The sequence below is a fragment of the Ovis canadensis genome, chromosome 23 (genome assembly GCF_042477335.2).
Source record: "Ovis canadensis isolate MfBH-ARS-UI-01 breed Bighorn chromosome 23, ARS-UI_OviCan_v2, whole genome shotgun sequence".
Lineage (NCBI taxonomy): Eukaryota > Metazoa > Chordata > Mammalia > Artiodactyla > Bovidae > Ovis > Ovis canadensis.
This window is the reverse complement of record NC_091267.1, coordinates 13,398,445-13,415,752: the sequence shown is the minus strand read 5'-3', so window position 1 is coordinate 13,415,752 and position 17,308 is coordinate 13,398,445. Positions and strand designations below refer to the sequence as shown.

The following is a 17,308-nucleotide window of genomic DNA, read 5'->3' as shown; positions in this document are numbered from 1 at the left end:
GGCTTCTGTTTGTCAGAATCTGAATCAGTCCTAGAAAGAAAAATATTAAGGGAAATAGGGACGTATGACACTTGTTAACTATTCCTTACCAAAGCTAGAAGATGAAGCAAAGTGTCTCTTTTAGAATCTGTGTATTTTCTATGCATGCCTTGCTAAATGTCTAAAATTTTTAAAAATGACAAGCATTTAAACATTTCATTTAAGTAAAATTACAATTATTGAACTTTCTTAGTTCTCAGTTTTAATTTTTAATATTTCAAAGTAAAAAAATGAGTTCAAGTCACTTGGGATTATTTTAAATAAAATCCTCCCATAATACTTACAGGTTTTCTTGAACATTATAATTCCTTAAAAGATTAATTTACCTTAGTACCAGAGCTCCTTGTTTCAGTTGTATAACTAATAGCAAAAATGATAAACTTCTAAACAAATTAAATTTTTTATTGTATGTTCAGAACGTGACATTAAACATTGCACCCCTAATGCTTTACATTTGTCCATTTACTATTCACTCTGTATAGCACCTTAATAGTTGTTTTACTTCTGACTCAGTAAACTTGTTTTCAAAATAAATTATAATTTTTCACAGAGTGTGCTTCTCAACCTAGCAAGATCAGTTTGTCAATCCCCCATCATTGTTTGAAGAATAATAATATTGAAAAAATAATAAAGATAATCTAGTCTGGTTATTTATTCTAGAGATGTCAAAACAGAAGATGGAGATTTTTGTCTTTCCCTGTACCATGCAAATAAAGCCCAATCTACACATCTATGACATGAACCCTGATCCAGGCTCCCAGCAATTAGCCATTAGTCTACAGTAATCTTGATCCTTGTTCAAAGTCCAGATGCTATTTTCTTTATTTTTTATCATACTTTTAATTTATGACAAACTGGAGACTTTGGGAACGTGCCTGATGAAAGTGTTCATATCACGGAGCTATACTAGAAAGCATCAAAGAAAAATTTGAGAAAAATGTTCTCTCGGAAAGAATAGCTATCCTTATTAAAGATTCTGACTTAGACATGTGTATACCTGTGGTGGATTCCTGTTGATGTATGGCAAAACCAATACAATATTGTAAAGTAATTAACCTCCAATTAAAATAAAAAAAATTTATATTTTTTTAAAAAGAAATGTCCAATTCTTGGTCTTTCTTTCTCCTTTTTCCTCTCTTCAAGGTGCATAGGGTATTTATTTTGTCCCTATATTACCTGTAAAGAAGAAAGATTAAATTCTTGAGGTAGCACTGTACTATGGAAACATTTCATGAGAAAATAGTAATATAAAATAATTCCATTTCTCTAATTGATGACCAATACCTCTAAGATCCTACTGAACCAGAACCAGAAGCTCTTTATCTATCATTTCTGGTAAAGTTCTCTCTAGTTTCACAACTTGAGAAATAGATTTGAGATGGCCATCAATGAAGAGATCAGATCATATGCAAAACAAAGAACTCAAGATTCTTATCTCTTACTAAACTCAAAAATTTGAATATTGAAGACATCCTATCACAAAGCTGGATGTTCTAAATATAATTAATATATCTAAGGTGCTTAAACATCCATTTTACTTTATTTATTTATTTTCTATTGATGTGGACCATTTTTAAAGTCTTCACTGAATTTGTGACAATATCACTTCTGTTTTATGTTTTGGGTTTTTGGCCATGAGGCATGTGGGATTACAGATCTCTGACCAGGGATCAAATCTGCACCCCTGAATTGGCAAAGTTCTAACCACTGAGTCACCAGGGAATTTCCTAAACACTCATTTTAAATTAATGTTACATTTGATATAGCTATCCTACATTCCACACCCCACCCCCATTTTGTTGTAATATTTGCTCTCAGAGCTGCTTTATTTTCTTAAGTAAAAATGGTCCTTTTTCCTTTTATCATTATAGAGTTTGCTTGATCTCTCTCTCTTTTTTAAAATACTTGTCCTTTCTACCTCGACTGCAACTTCAAACATTTGTAGTAGCAAGACAATGCACATTCCCCAGATTCTCAGAACTCTCCTAACCCCACATTCCAGGCATCTCTTGTTTAAGGGGCTGTTATTCAGGGGCTTGGACTTCCTAGATGGCTCCATGGCAAAGAATCCTCTTGCCTGAGGATGCAGAAGTCACAGAAAACCCAGGTTTGATCCCTGGGTTGGGAAGATCCCCTGGAGGAGCAAAAGGCAACCTGGTTCAGTAGTCTTCCCGAGATAATCCCATGGATAGAGGAGCATTGTACAGGGCTGAAGTACTGAGCACCCACACATGCTCACTCAGGAGCTCAGCTGAGCCAGCTTCAATACAGAGCTCTGTAGGCTGAGTGCAGTTCCTCTTCCTTGAAACCTCAGAAAGGCAATTTTCAATGACTAGATAATTCTCAAGAATATCTATATATAAATGGTAAATTTCCCCTCCACACTTTTCCCCCTAAGGTTCCCAGCATTGAAATTAACATTAATCTGTCTTTAAAATCTAATGCATACCTGCTGATGTTGAAAGCAGGATCTGTCCTGTTTGGAAGTGATGGATATATTCTTATATCCAGAGTCACATCCTTTGGGGCATAAACCCTAGAGACTATCTGTTGCCTCATTCTCTTAAAACCATGAAATAAACATTTATAATTACTCACCATTCTCTGATGTAATTTCTGTGTCCCAGAAAAACTGGAACAGTGTTAAGGGCATTTCATATGGAAATTTATATGTTTAAGTTACTCCTCTCAGATTCTTCATCACTCTGATACTTTTTTATACTTATCAGTTCAGTTCAGTTCAGTCGCTCAGTCGTGTCCGACTCTTTGTGACCCCATGAATCGCAGCACACCAGGCCTCCCTGTCCATCACCAACTCCTGAAGTTCACTCAGACTCACGTCCATTGAGTCCGTGATGCCATCCAGCTATCTCATCCTCTGTCGTCCCCTTCTCCTCCTGACCCCAGTCCCTCCCTGCATCAGAGTCTTTTCCAATGAGTCGACTCTTCGCGTGAAGTGGCCAAATTCTGGAGCTTCAGCTTTAGCATCATTCCTTCCAAAGAAATCTCAGGGCTGATCTCCTTCAGAATGGACTGGTTGGCTCTCCTTGCAGTCCAAGGGACTCTCAAGAGTCTTCTCCAACACCACATTTCAAAAGCATCAATTCTTCGGCGCTCAGCTTTCTTCACAGTACGACTCTCACATCCATACATGACCACAGGAAAAACCATAGCCTTGACTAGACGGACCTTAGTTGGCAAAGTAATGTCTCTGCTTTTGAATGTGCTGTCTAGGTTGGTCATAACTTTTCTTCCAAGGAGTAAGCGTCTTTTAATTTCATGGCTCAGCATTATCAAATAGTAATTGAATGACTACAATATGCCAAGCATAACCTTCTTCTTCCAGATTTTCACTCTAATAAAATGCCATTAGAATGAAGAGTTCTTCATGATTTATTGATTTAGAAGCAGAAATATTTACAAGCTTAAATATTAAGTTGGGAAAATGGTCTAGTCCCTTTTAAATATCTCTTTCATTACATCACCACATCCACTCCATTAATTACTTTTAGGTATTGAATTATTGAAATAACACATATTTCTTGAAGAAAACATGAACTATATAATTTAAAAAGGAAAAACACTTTAGAAATAATTGTTATCAACTTAACTATATTGGAAATCTTGCATTCAACTTTAGAGAAACGTGACTGATATTACCTGACTACCTGAAGTAAAAGAAAAAGGTGACCATCACCATAGTGCTTTAATGTGGCTCTCATTTATCCCCTGGTATGATGTGATGAGAGAAGCTTTACTTCTGTGATATTCTTTCCCTCAAACCAATGTAAGAAAATCATTAGGAAAGTCCACATTTGAAAGTATTCTACAGGATACCTCACCAGTATCCCTTAGAATGGTAAGAACGAAAAACATGAAAAAGAAAATTGAAGAAGCATCACAGACCAGAGGAGATTTGGAAGACATGATGACTTAATGCAATGTGGTACCTAGACTGGATTCTAGACAAGAAAGGTGGCATTAATGGTAAGGGGAGCAAGAAACTGATAAAATGCAATAAAATTTACTTTTTAAAAATAATAATGTACCTATATTTATTTATTTATTTTTTAAATTTTACTTTATTTTACTTTACAATAATGTATTGGTTTTGCCATACATCAACATGAATCTGCCACTTTAATTTTTTTTTATTTTATTGTGGTAAGAACACCACATGACACACCCTCTTGGTTTTAAGGGTGCCCATACAGCACTGGGGCTTGGAAGAGGGGACAATGGAGAGATGTTTGTCAAGGGGACAAAGTTTCAGTTATGAAAGATGAATAAATTTTGAAAACGTACAACAATGTAATTGCAATTAACAGTATATTTTATACTTAAAATGTGGTAAGAGAGTAGAATTTAACTATTTTCAACATGAAGAAAAAATAAAACAAATTATAAGACATGAAGTAATTGATATTCTAATTATCTTGATAGTGATTATGTCACTATATATATATATATATATACACATATACACACATATATAAACATCAACTATACTCCTTAGATCTGTACTATTTGTTTTTGTCAATTATACCTCAATAAATCTTAAAAAAAATTAAAAAGTATACTTAAAAGGAGAAATATTCATTAAATAACAAAGACAAATTTTGCTGTGACTTTTTATTATCCAACATTTTTGGAGTCTATGGGAGTGAATATGGGGAGAAGACATTTAAGCTTTTAACTTTCATATCTAATGTTTCTAAAGCTGCTGTTAATGTTTCTTCAGCTTTTCCAAGAAAATATAATTATATGAGGAAGCAATAATTAATTATAATTGCTCACTTTGAGGCCTCTGAAGAATAAGGTAAGTGATTTTCTCCAGGGCTCTTGTGCCACAAGGAGTGGAGAGACATGTCTCAACTTTTTCCCCAAACTGCTGAGACCTCCAGAGGCTGGAAGGTGGGGTGGTTTTTCCACCAGCAGGTCTGTCTGTAGGTCTGAGAAAATATGGATATTCTTTACCATGTAATATATCTAAAAGATACCTTAGGTTCACTCATTTTTTCATGAGAAAAAGTCTTCTGGGGGAAATTTAGAGTCACTGCCAACATTAAGTATCAGGAACAGGGAATGCATATTTTCTAGCAAGCTTTGTAGAGGGGCCTGGCTTAGCTGAGCTCCTTTGTAGTAGTGTCCTGAACAAGTGTTTCCTGGGAGTGGGGAAACAGAGGGTCTCTGAGAGTTTTCAGGTACATGTCTCTTTAATTCTGTGAGTTTGTGGAAGAATTGTGCAAGGGAACAGAGGTAGGTATTTAAACAAAACTGAATTGAGGAGGATAAAATGAACCTCTGGAGACAAAGTATCAAAAGGTTCAGCTCCAAATCAGATTTTAGAGCATGGGAAAAACAAATGCTTACTCACAAGAGCAAAAAGAAAAAAAAAATGGGAAGAAATTACAAGGATAAAGATCTTAGATACCAGTGCATTCCAAATTTAAAAATAATACAGATTGTTTAAACTATACAATAGCATCATTTGGGAGATAAGAAACTAGATGCATAATTTGGACATAATTCATACAGAAGAACCTGAAAATCTACAAGGAAATAAGGCAGTATTTCTCACCTATAGATGATTATAAACCTCTTCTCCGCCCCCCACATGGACATTTGACAATATCTGGAGGCATTTTTGATTGTCATAATGAATGTACCAGAGTGATTGGACAAGGGTCAGAGATGCTGCTATACGTGGTAGCATGCACAGGGATGATTTGGGAGAATGGCATTGAAACATGTATACTATCATGTAAGAAACGAATCGCCAGTCTATGTTCGATGCAGGATACAGGATGCTTGGGGTTGGTGCATGGGGATGATCCAGAGAGATGATGTGGGCTGGGAGGTGGGAGGGGGGTTCATGTTTGGGAACTCATGTACACCCGTGGCGGATTCGTGTCAATGTATGGCAAAACCAATACAGTATTGTAAAGTAAAATAAAGTAAAAATAAAAATTAAAAAAAATAAAAAATTAAAAAAAAACCAACACGAAATATCAATATTACCAAGCCTGAGAAACTCTGAAAGTTATAATCGATAAATGAGAATTGACTTGGGAAGGTTTCCTTCTGATTGATCCTTCAGTTCAGTTCAGTTCAGTCGCTTAGTCGTGTCTGACTCTTTGTGACCCCATGAATCGCAGCACGCCAGGCCTCCCTGTCCATCACCAACTCCCGGAGTTCACTCAGACTCACATCCATCGAGTCAGTGATGTCCTCCAGCCATCTCATCCTCTGTTGTCCCCTTCTCCTCCTGCCCCCAATCCCTCCCAGCATCCAGAGTCTTTTCCAATGAGTCAACTCTTCGCATGAGGTGGCCAAAGTACTGGAGTTTCAGCTTTAGTATCATTCCTTCCAAAGAAACCCCAGGGCTGAACTTCAGAATTGACTGGTTGGATCTCCTCACAGTCCAAGGGACTCTCAAAAGTCTTCTCCAAAACCACAGTTCAAAAGCATCAAATCCTTGGATATCTGAACACACAGAGCCATTAAAAGTCCTCAGTGTTATGTGGGACCTCTTGCCTTTAATGCCGAAACATCTAGAACCAGTTGGTTCTAGGTTTGAGAAGTAGAGATGATCTTACCAGAAATGTTAGTCTAAGGAAGAAGTCTTGTTCATAAGGAAAGATAACTAAAGGCATTAATTATCTGGTGTGTATGACTCACAGCTCTAAAGCAAGGCCAGCTCCAGGTGAGCTGAGATGTGCCACATTGTTAACACCTCACACCATTGCCGCCATGTGTTTGTCAAAACCTCTGCAGAGCAAAGGAAATGATCAACAGAAAGAAGAGGCAGCAGAGTGGGAGAAATATTTGCAATGCATATATCTGATAAGGCCAGGGTCCTCAAATTCCAGGATTTAATGCCTAACGATCTGAGGTGGGTCTGATAATAAAAGTTTTAGAGCAAACTAAATATGTGTGTCTTAACAGCCCATTACCCAAACCCACTTAAAACATTTTAGGTGGATCAAAGCAAAGAAGTAGGCTGCAAATTTTGAAATATGTTCAATTCTATTCATATAAGTTGACAAGGTACAAAGATTGTTGTTCAGTCACTAAGTCATGTTTGATACTTGTGACCCCACGGGTTGCAGCTCGTCAGGCTTCCCTGTCCTTCCCTATCTCCTGAAGTTTGCTCAGACTCATGTCCATTGAGTCAGGGATAAGTGAGTCAGAAAGACTCACTCAAAGGTACCCTCTTCTTGACTGATCTTCTACTTCCAACACTGAGTCCACCATTTCACCCTTCTGCCAACCTCTGATTTGGGACTTAGAGTCCCACTAGGAAAATATTTTGGAGCTCACCACTTTTCTGAGAGCTTCTTGCAAATCCTTGTTCCTCAGACTATAAACCAGGGGGTTCACCATGGGGATCACTACAGTGTAGAACACTGTGGCCACTCTGTCAATGCCCATGCTGTTGCCAGAGTGGGGCCGGCAATAAATGAAAAGGATTGTTCCCTGTAAGACAGCGATGGCAGCGAGGTGGGAGGCACAGGTGGAAAAGGCTTTGCACCTTCCCTCTGCTGAGTGCATCCTCAGGATGGTGATGAGAATAAACAGGTAGGACGTGAGGATGACCACAATGGTGATAACCTCATTGAATGTGGCCACAATGTATAGCACCAATTGATTCACAGTAACATCAGAGCAAGCAAGAGACAAGAGAGGGGGAAGATCACAAAAGAAATGGTTGATCACATTTGATCTGTAGGATGGGATCTGAAGAGCTAAACACAAGTGAATCACAGAACATACAGCACCACTGAGATAGCAACAAGACACCAACTCCACACAGAGATTTCGGGACATGGTGACCATGTAGAGCAGTGGGTCACAGGTGGCCACAAAGCGGTCATAGGCCATCACTGCCAGCAGAATGACCTCAGTTACCCCAAATGTGCAAAACAGGTAGAACTGCACAGTGCATTCCAGGAAGGAAATGGCTCTGTCTTCATTTAAGATGTCAGCTAGCATCTTCGGCGTGATGGTAGCATAGTAACAGAAATCCACAAAGGACAAGTGGCTGAGGAAAAAGTACATGGGAGTGTGGAGTCCAGAGCTGACCTGAATGAGAGCAATCATGCCCAGGTTTCCCCAAACTGTGACTCCATAGATGGAAAGAAACAGCAGGAAGAGGAAGACTCTGAGCTCAGGGGCATCTGAGAACCCAAGGAGGATGAAGTCTTGTCACAGCAGTGCAGTTTTCCTTGTCCATGTCCTCACTTAACCGTGGTTGCAGAAAAATATTGATAGTTATTCTTCATTGGATCACTCCCAATTAGCTACTAAAAAGGACATGAGAATAAATAAGATAGTCAACTTTTTTCAGCAAAGAAATAAAACACTGACATTTTGAAGCTTAGGAAAATTTCAGATACTGTAGCCCACAAATGCATAGAGCTCACATTTATATTCACAGGTCACATGAAAAAATTCACATCCATGAAAACCTGTGTGTTTATTTAAACAAGTTCTACACAATTTGCAGCTTGGAACAGAATCATTAGAAAGACATCAAATGTTATTTAGTTAGCCATAATCGAAATTTAAATATCTTTTTTTATTTGTAGACTTTTTAGTCAGTTATTGAAATACTGGAATCCCTGGGGATTTTTTTTAATACTACACAGGAAATTTCTTTCTTTCTTTTCATGAAATGATGAGAAGTATGCTTATTTAAGATTATTAACACACAAGCATCATGTTTTTATTATTACCCTTTAAATGGAGAAGTGAATTTTATACTCTATTTTAGCATGTTTTTTTTCTATACAATTAGCCTGGTGGTTTTTAAATTATGATAATCAATGTTAGTCATTGTTCAGGGAATTGCTACTTAGTTCTAAACTTTCTGAACTGTGACTGAAGCCTTCTAATACCTATTTGACAAATGAATTCACTACTTTAATATATTCAAGAAATAAAATTTGTGAATATTAAATTAACGTAAGTTCTTATTGCCACATTGCACTATTATTTATGATAAGAACTTAGAATGTCAAACAACAGGGTAAAAGTTGAGCTACAAGTATATTATGGGAAATTATGCAGCTTTCAGAAGAGCTTTGAATGACCTGAAAAATGACTAAGAAAATGGCAAGTTAAAAACAGAAAGCCAGATCACAAAGACAGAATACAGTGTACCTATACATAAGTCATAGAGCATATTTAATTCTCAAACCATCCAAGAAACAAATATTTTTACCAATATTTCATTCCAATTGCTTTAAAAGTGCATCCAGAAATTTGCCTACTTTTTTTTGAATAAAGGAGAGATATATTCAAAGCCTTTGATATGTAGAAAATGCCAACAAAGGGTAAGACCATGCTTACTTATTGTCTCTCCTGATCCTAAGTAACAATAAAATGACTTAGTAGCACCTACTGCTTATTCCTGGAGGAAAGGGAATCTGGACTAAAAGTCAACACAGCCAGATTTTTCCTTATTCTTCAAATAACTTGAAAGAGGTAAACGATATGTGAATTAAGGAATCTTGGTTTGAATACAAATAATAATTCTGATGACATGCATTGCTCTCTTCAATGGCCAGTAATAAGTGAGTTGTCTTTTCTGATTTTGAAGTAGTAAATAATTTTGAAAACCTTTTCCTGTTTTTTAAGTTCTAAAGATGAAAATTGGGCTGCTGATTACTTATAGAGCAGGAGTGATGTTGATCCCTGTTGGACATTTGTCAGTGTCTGGAGATACAGTTGGCTGTCACAACAGGAAGGGGTGCTTCTGACATCTAGAGGGCAGACTACAGATGCTGCTAAACAGTGTGCAGGCACAGGACGGCGTCTCCTTCCCCGCTCTCACCCTCCTCACACACCCACAGCATAAGCAAAGTCCAAAATATAATCTGGCCCCCAATGGTGATAGTATCACATTTGAGAAAACTGCTGTAGAGATACATGGCCTTGGCACAAGGTCAGACTACTGGCTCTCCTGTCTGCTTCAGAGGTGGTGCGCATGCCTCTGCTCCTCTGTCCGCAGTCCTGAGGACCCCTCACCACCACTCTCAGCATCAGAGTGACTCTCAGGAGAATCTCCCTGCTGTCTTTCCCAGGTTCTGTGGATGGAGTTAATGTGAGAAAAGAAGAAGAGGGAAGGGGAGAGGAATCAAGCATATTCCCCAATTGGCTCACACTCTTTCCCCTGTTACACTAATAGCCATTACAAGATATTTCATTCTACAGATCAAATTTCTCCCATTTCCTGTCGAGATCAGTTTTCAGTAGGTAAAGGGAAAACACTTTCATAGAGTTCTCCAAACTTGGCATTTGTTAAAACAGTCTCCAAATACAGACTTTAAAAAATTATTTCTAATGTCATTTCCCTCTTTTACAGCTCCTCCTTCTCTGACACATGGCTAATAATAAATCACCCTCACTAGAAAACAAACAAAGAAGTTTCCAGACATCGGGAAATATCATTCAGTCCATTCCTCCCCAAAATATAGTCCCACCAACATGTTGATCGGTATTGCTCCCTGTATTTCTGAGGATGCAATGAGGGAAAATGTCACAGGCTTTATGTTTTCATGTGTGTGTATCTAGGGGCCCACATCCTTTAAGAAGCCAGAACCAATCATTGGTCTCTGTGGGATCTCAATCAGATATCAAGAAAACAACATCATCTTGGGACTCAAACAATGAATGCCTTTCATAAGATGTAAAAAGAGGGGGGGAAACTCTCCTGAGTTGGTAAATGTTATTGTAAGACAACATGATTTCTTTCAGAGTTTATGATAAATTAGTGTTGTATGCTGCATCTAGACATTGCACTCTGAACCAGATAATGTTGCCATTATGACATATGTGAATGAGTCTTATAAACTCTGCCGGTCTTACACTCAAAGCTCCTTTCTGGAGGACATAGGGTGTGAAGTCACAACAGCATCCTACTAAATACCAGAAGGGGGTGGGAACAATGAACCTCCTTTGCTGAGAATAATAGCAACTGCTCACAATTACTCACCACTTTCTATGTGTTAGGTACTGTTCTGAATACAGCTATTAACACATTTCATTTTAAGCACAGTTACGCAGCTTTGTTAATGTGGTGACTGAGGCACAGGCAGTTGTCACTTGCACAAAGTCATAGATGGAATCACTGATAGAATGAGCGTATATGTTGCATTTTGGTGTCTGCACCCATGTGGCTCTGTGAGGAAGAGCAGAGCTGATGGATGGTGCTGGATGCAGACCCTACTCACTGCAGAGACCGTTCATGGGTCTGCCTGCAGCGTCTCTCCCAGGTCTGCTGCTTCTCCGCCCGTGTCATCTTTTCCTAAACCGACAGGGTTCGAACGATATGATGTTGTTTGTGAATATCAAACATTCACGAACTCTGTGACTCTAAATAGTACCAAGTAAACTGGTTTCCAAATTCTCAACGGCTTTCATGTGTTTCCCTAAAATTGATTCATCTGACAATTTCCCGAGATCGTGGAGTGTTTCTGCCTCTCCATTCCACCGAGTACTTTCACTATTCCTTTTGTTTCATTTTTCAAAAGTAAAGATTCCTGTTATCCATTCACATATTACTATTACTATGAGAATCACCCAAATTAGAAAAGTAATAGCAAACTTCCAAAATCTAAAACATAAGAATACTGTGAAAAGCTGTGTTCCATGAAATTTGTTTGAATTAAGACATTTCAAGCTCATGGTATGACTTCTTGTTTCCCTCTAGATTATATAACTTTCTTTTCTCCGAAAATATGGGCATTGGACATGTATTTCAGCCAATACAGTGATGTTTTGGTATTATATATAAAACTCATTACTATTATATATAGTAAATTCATGATGATATCGCATTAGCATCATTTTTTTTTGGTCATTGTTCTTAGTATACCCTGAAAGCATTGCCATAAAATGCATCTCCCTGGAGAGAGTCTCATGGCAGAAAGAGTAAAAAGACAGCATCATTTGCAGTGATGTTTATATTATCCATGCAACCCACTCATAGAAAACTGCTTTGCATATCTATCTTAAAGATAAAGCAGAAATTTTTATTAAAATGGATTTAAATATAAATATTTAACTGAAATTTATTTTATAGGCATTGCACATAAATTAAGTACTACAAATACTAAGATCTAAGTTTTTGATAACCTGTATTTGTAGCACATAAGGTCATATTGTTTGAGTGAATCATTTCATCTAAAGATTCAATGACATCAACAGTACGTTAAAATTTCTAAACTTTTTAATTGTACATTTTAACTGAGCTACCTTCAAACAGAAGGAAAGCAGAAATGCTTAATTGCTATATGATAAGACTTGGGAAGGTGATTGTGGTAGCATCAGAAATTAAGAAAATCAATTGTATTTTAAGACAGCACAACTAACTACTCCAAAACTTATGAGTTAAAAACAGCTGCTTATGGTATAGATCACTGATGATCTGATCCAGAGGTGACTGATCTTCACTGGTACCTTTGTGAAAGTTACTCAGTCATGTCCGACTCTGCAATCCCATGAACTTCTCCATGTTTGTGATCCCATGGAATTTTCCAAGCCAGAATACTGGAGAGGGTAGCCTTTCCCTCCTCCAGGGGATCTTCCTAACCCAGGGATCAAACCCAGGTCTCCCTTACTGCAGCAGATTCTTTATGAGCTTAGCCACAAGGGAAGCCCAAGAATACCGGAGTGGGTAGCCTATCCCTTCTCCAGGGAATCTTCATGACCCAGGAATCAAACTGGGGTCTCCTGCATTGCAAGAAGATTCTTTACCAACTGAGCTATCAGGGAAGCTGGTATGTTCATGTGGGTTATTAGCTTGTCAGGCTTGGTGATCTAAGACAGCTCATACTTCAGTCTGGAGGTTGGCTACGATGCTATTTCATGGGATAATGTTGTGACCTATATTGCTCATTTACCAATATGATAATCTGTGCTTGTTCACATGACAGCTATTCAAAGAGGCTATGCAAATCCAAGGGATTTTGGCATTGCTACAGGGCCTTTCTTATAACTGACACAATATTTCACTTCAAGGACCTTATATTAGCCAAAATCACTCACAAAAGTCGCTTAAGCTTAAAAAAAAAATCGGAGGAATTGATTTGACCATTTGATCAGAAGAAAAGAAAAATGTGGGCATGCCTAGTTAAGTGGAGAATTGGGATCATGCTTGCAATATATCACACATGGTAAAAAAAAAAAAATCCTTTTGAAAGACAGGATCTCCAAAAATTTAGCCTTAAGCAAACTGGAAGACAATCTAATCTTCTTGCAATGCAGGAGACCCCAGTTTCTGTTTAAAGAATTACTTTGAAAAATTTGATGAAAGATCATTTTAAAAAATTGAATGGAAGATCGGCCTGTCAGTACTATTCCAGCACAATTTCTGACAGTTTCTATTCCCACTTACCATTAATACTCCCAAATATTCTCAGTATTTTCATCTATTAAAAAGTGGGCATTGAGAAATTTGTTTAGACATATTGAGGGGAGAAGGAGAAGGGTGTTTAAGTTTTTCGAGCAAAAGTGAGCTATTGATGTTAGAGAAATCCGATATTTCTAATTTGCCTTATTAAATAGACCCTAATACTAATGTTTAGGCTTCCTTGGGGGCTGAGCAGTGAAGAATCTGCCTGCCATTGTAGGAGACACGGATTCAACCCCTGGGTCTGGAAGGTCCCCTAGAGAAGGAAATGGCTATCCACTCCAGTATTCTTACCTGGGAGAGCCTATGGACAGAGGAGCCTGGTGGGCTACAGTCCAGAGGGTCACAAAAAGTTGGATGCAACTTAGTCAGTAAACCACAACAACCACAACAAAACTAATGACTATCAGGTTTACATTTTATTTTGAATATGGTTACACAAATTCAGACTCAAATTGAAGAAAGTAGGAAAACTGCTAGACCATTCAGGTATGATCTAAATCAAATCCCTTATGATTATACAGTGGAAGTGAGAAATAGATTTAAGGGCCTAGATCTGATAGATAGAGTGCCTGATGAACTATGGAATGAGGTTTGTGACATTGTACAGGAGACAGGGATCAAGACCATCCCCATGGAAAAGAAATGCAAAAAACCAAAATGGCTGTCTGGGGAGGCCTTAAAGAAGAGGCAAAAAGCAAAGGAGAAAAGGAAAGATATAAACATCTGAATGCAGAGTTCCAGAGAATAGCAAGAAGAGATAAGAAAGCCTTCTTCAGTGATCAATGGAAAGAAATAGAGGAAAACAACAGAATGGGAAAGACTAGAGATCTCTTTAAGAAAATTAGAGATACCAAGGGAACATTTCATGCAAAGATGGGCTCGATAAAGGACAGAAATGGTATGGACCTAACAGAAGCAGAAGATATTAAGAAAAGGTGGGAAGAATACACAGAAGAACTGTACAAAAAAGATCTTAATGACCCAGATAACCATGATGGTGTGATCACTAATCTAGAGCCAGACATCCTGGAATGTGAAGTCAAGTGGGCCTTAGAAAGCATCACTATGAACAAAGCCAGTGGAGGTGATGGAATTCCAGTGGAGCTGTTTCAAATCCTGAAAGATGATGCTGTGAAAGTGCTGCACTCAATATGCCAGCAAATTTGGAGAACTCAGCAGTGGCCACAGGACTGGAAACGGTCCTTTTCATTCCAATCCCAAAGAAAGGCAATGCCAAAGAATGCTCAAACTACCACACAATTGCACTCATCTCACATGCTAGTAAAGTAATGCTCAAAATTCTCCAAGCCAGGCTTCAACAATACGTGAATGGTGGACTTCCTGATGTTCAAGCTGGTTTTAGAAAAGGCAGAGGAACGAGAGATCAAATTGCCAACATCCACTGGATCATCGAAAAAGCAAAAGAGTTCCAGAAAAACATCTATTTCTGCTTTATTAACTATGCCAAAGCCTTTGACTGTGTGGATCACACTAAGCTGTGGAAAATTCTGAAAGAGATGGGAATACCAGGCCACCTGACCTGCCTCTTGAGAAATCTGTATGCAGGTCAGGAAGCAGCAGTTCAAACTGGACATGGAACAACAGACAGGTTCCAAATAGGAAAAGGAGTATGTCAAGGCTGTATATTGTCACCCTGCTTATTTAACTTCTATGCAGAGTACATCATGAGAAACGTTGGACTGGAAGAAACACAAGCTGGAATCAAGATTGCTGGGAGAAATATCAATAACCTCAGATATGCAGATGACACCACCCTTATGGCAGAAAGTGAAGAGGAGCTAAAAAGCCTCTTGATGAAAGTAAAAGAGGAGAGTGAAAAAGTTGGCTTAAAGCTCAACATTCAGAAAACGAAGATCATGGCATCCGGTCCCATCACTTCATGGGAAATAGATGGGGAAACAGTGGAAACAGTGTCAGACTTTATTTTTTGGGCTCCAAAATCACTGCAGATGGTGATTGCAGCCATGAAATTAAAAGGTGCTTACTTCTTGGAAGAAAAGTTATGACCAAACTAGATAGTATATTCAAACGCAGAGACATTACTTTGCTGACTAAGGTCCGTCTAGTCAAGGCTATAGTTTCTCTGGTAGTCATGTATGGATGTGAGAGTTGGACTGTGAAGAAGGCTGAGCAGCGAAGAATTGCTGCTTTTGAACCGTGGTGTTGGAGAAGACTCTTGAGAGTCCCTTGGACTGCAAGGAGATCCAACCAGTCCATTCTGAAGGAGATCAGCCCTGGGATTTCTTTGGAAGGAATGATGCTAAAGCTGAAACTCCAGTACTTTGGCCACCTCACACGAAGAGTTGACTCATTGGAAAAGACTCTGATGCTGGGAGGGATTGGGGGCAGGAGGAGAAGGGGACGACCGAGGATGAGATGGCTGGATGGCATCATGGACTCGATGGACGCGAGTCTGAGTGAACTCCGGGAGTTGGTGATGGACAGGGAGGCCTGGCGTGCTGCGATCCATGGAGTCACAAAGAGTGGGACACGACTGAGCGACTGAACTGAACTGATGGTTACACAGGTAATTAGTTTTCAAATCTTTGGGCAACTGCAAGCACTTCTTGTTTTATTTTGTTTAAGGTGCTAGTTCAGTTGAGAAAGATACTGACATTATATTTAGGACAGAAAAAAACATGAAGAATTGATAATATTTTTGATGTCTTCATAGGCAAAATAACAGAAAATGAAAGTGGCTTCATTGTGTTGGACTCTTTTTGACCTTACGGACTATATAGTCCATGAAATTTTCTAGGCCAGAATGCTAGAGTGGGTAGCCTTTCCCTTCTCCAGGGGATCCTTCCAACCCAGGGATCAAACCTAGGTCTTCTGCATTGCAGGCAGATTCTTTACCAGCTGAGTCACAAGGGAAGCCCAGGAAAATAGAATGAAATGCCAATTGGGTGGTCACTTGTCATGCTTCACTTTTGCATGTAAGATGTTCTGAGAATGAGTTCTCCATTTTTAAGCCTCTGGTGAAGTTTATCATAGCTGTTCATGCTGCCGTATTGGAGTCCTTTAGAAAACATATTCAGAATATAGATAGTGTCTTATCAGCTTTCCTTCATGCCAAGTAACCTGTATATACAATACAACCCAAATACTCCAACACACAGGCAAATATACACATGAATTAGACAGCATTCGCTCAATAAAATTTTGTTGTGTCATCAGCACATTGCTGCATTCTGATCTTGTTTGTCATGATTTAGACTCCTGGATGAGACTCCTGCATATGTCTCCTAAAACTCTGTCTCTTCGGTTATCCAAGAGAAGTCAACATAATACCTATTTTATGAAGGACTAGAACTTTTATTTTCCTCTCAAATCCATTGTGATATTGTTTATCTAACTTATACAGTTGTCACTTTCTTAAGTATCCTCTTGTCAACACTGGATTTTCATTCCTTGAAGGATGAACACCATGACTTATTTTAACTGCTGTTTGTATTTTTAGAAGACAAATGCATGTGCTAATTGAGAGCTTAGCTTTCTTGGTATAAACAAGGAAGATGAAATTAAATTCATTAAGATTACACAAGGTATGCCACATGATATCTATATTATATTTTAATCTATGTAATATAATTATCTTGCCTGAAATTTTAGATGAAAAAATTTAAAATTTAGAGATTACTTTTTTCCCAGTAAGAGACAGAGTCATTTAGTGTCGTTGAGCCAAAATTCATGTTCTTCAACTTTACAGCATTTAACGCTTTTTAAAAAGCTTATTTTGTATTCAGATATAGCCTTTTTACAGACAATGTTGTAATAGTTTCAGGTGAAAAGTGAAGGGACCCAGATATATACATATATACATGTATC

At 38.2% G+C, this 17,308-nt stretch overlaps 1 protein-coding gene across 1 annotated transcript; it reads right to left on the bottom strand.

The window, feature by feature from the left end:
• Positions 1-7,338: 7,338 nt before the first annotated feature.
• On the bottom strand, positions 7,339-8,275 carry LOC138428316 (olfactory receptor 5L2-like). The gene is given in 2 exon segments (XM_069568956.1): positions 7,339-8,244; positions 8,246-8,275. Coding segments are annotated over 2 exon segments (936 nt in total).
• Between the last annotated feature and the right edge of the window lie 9,033 nt (positions 8,276-17,308).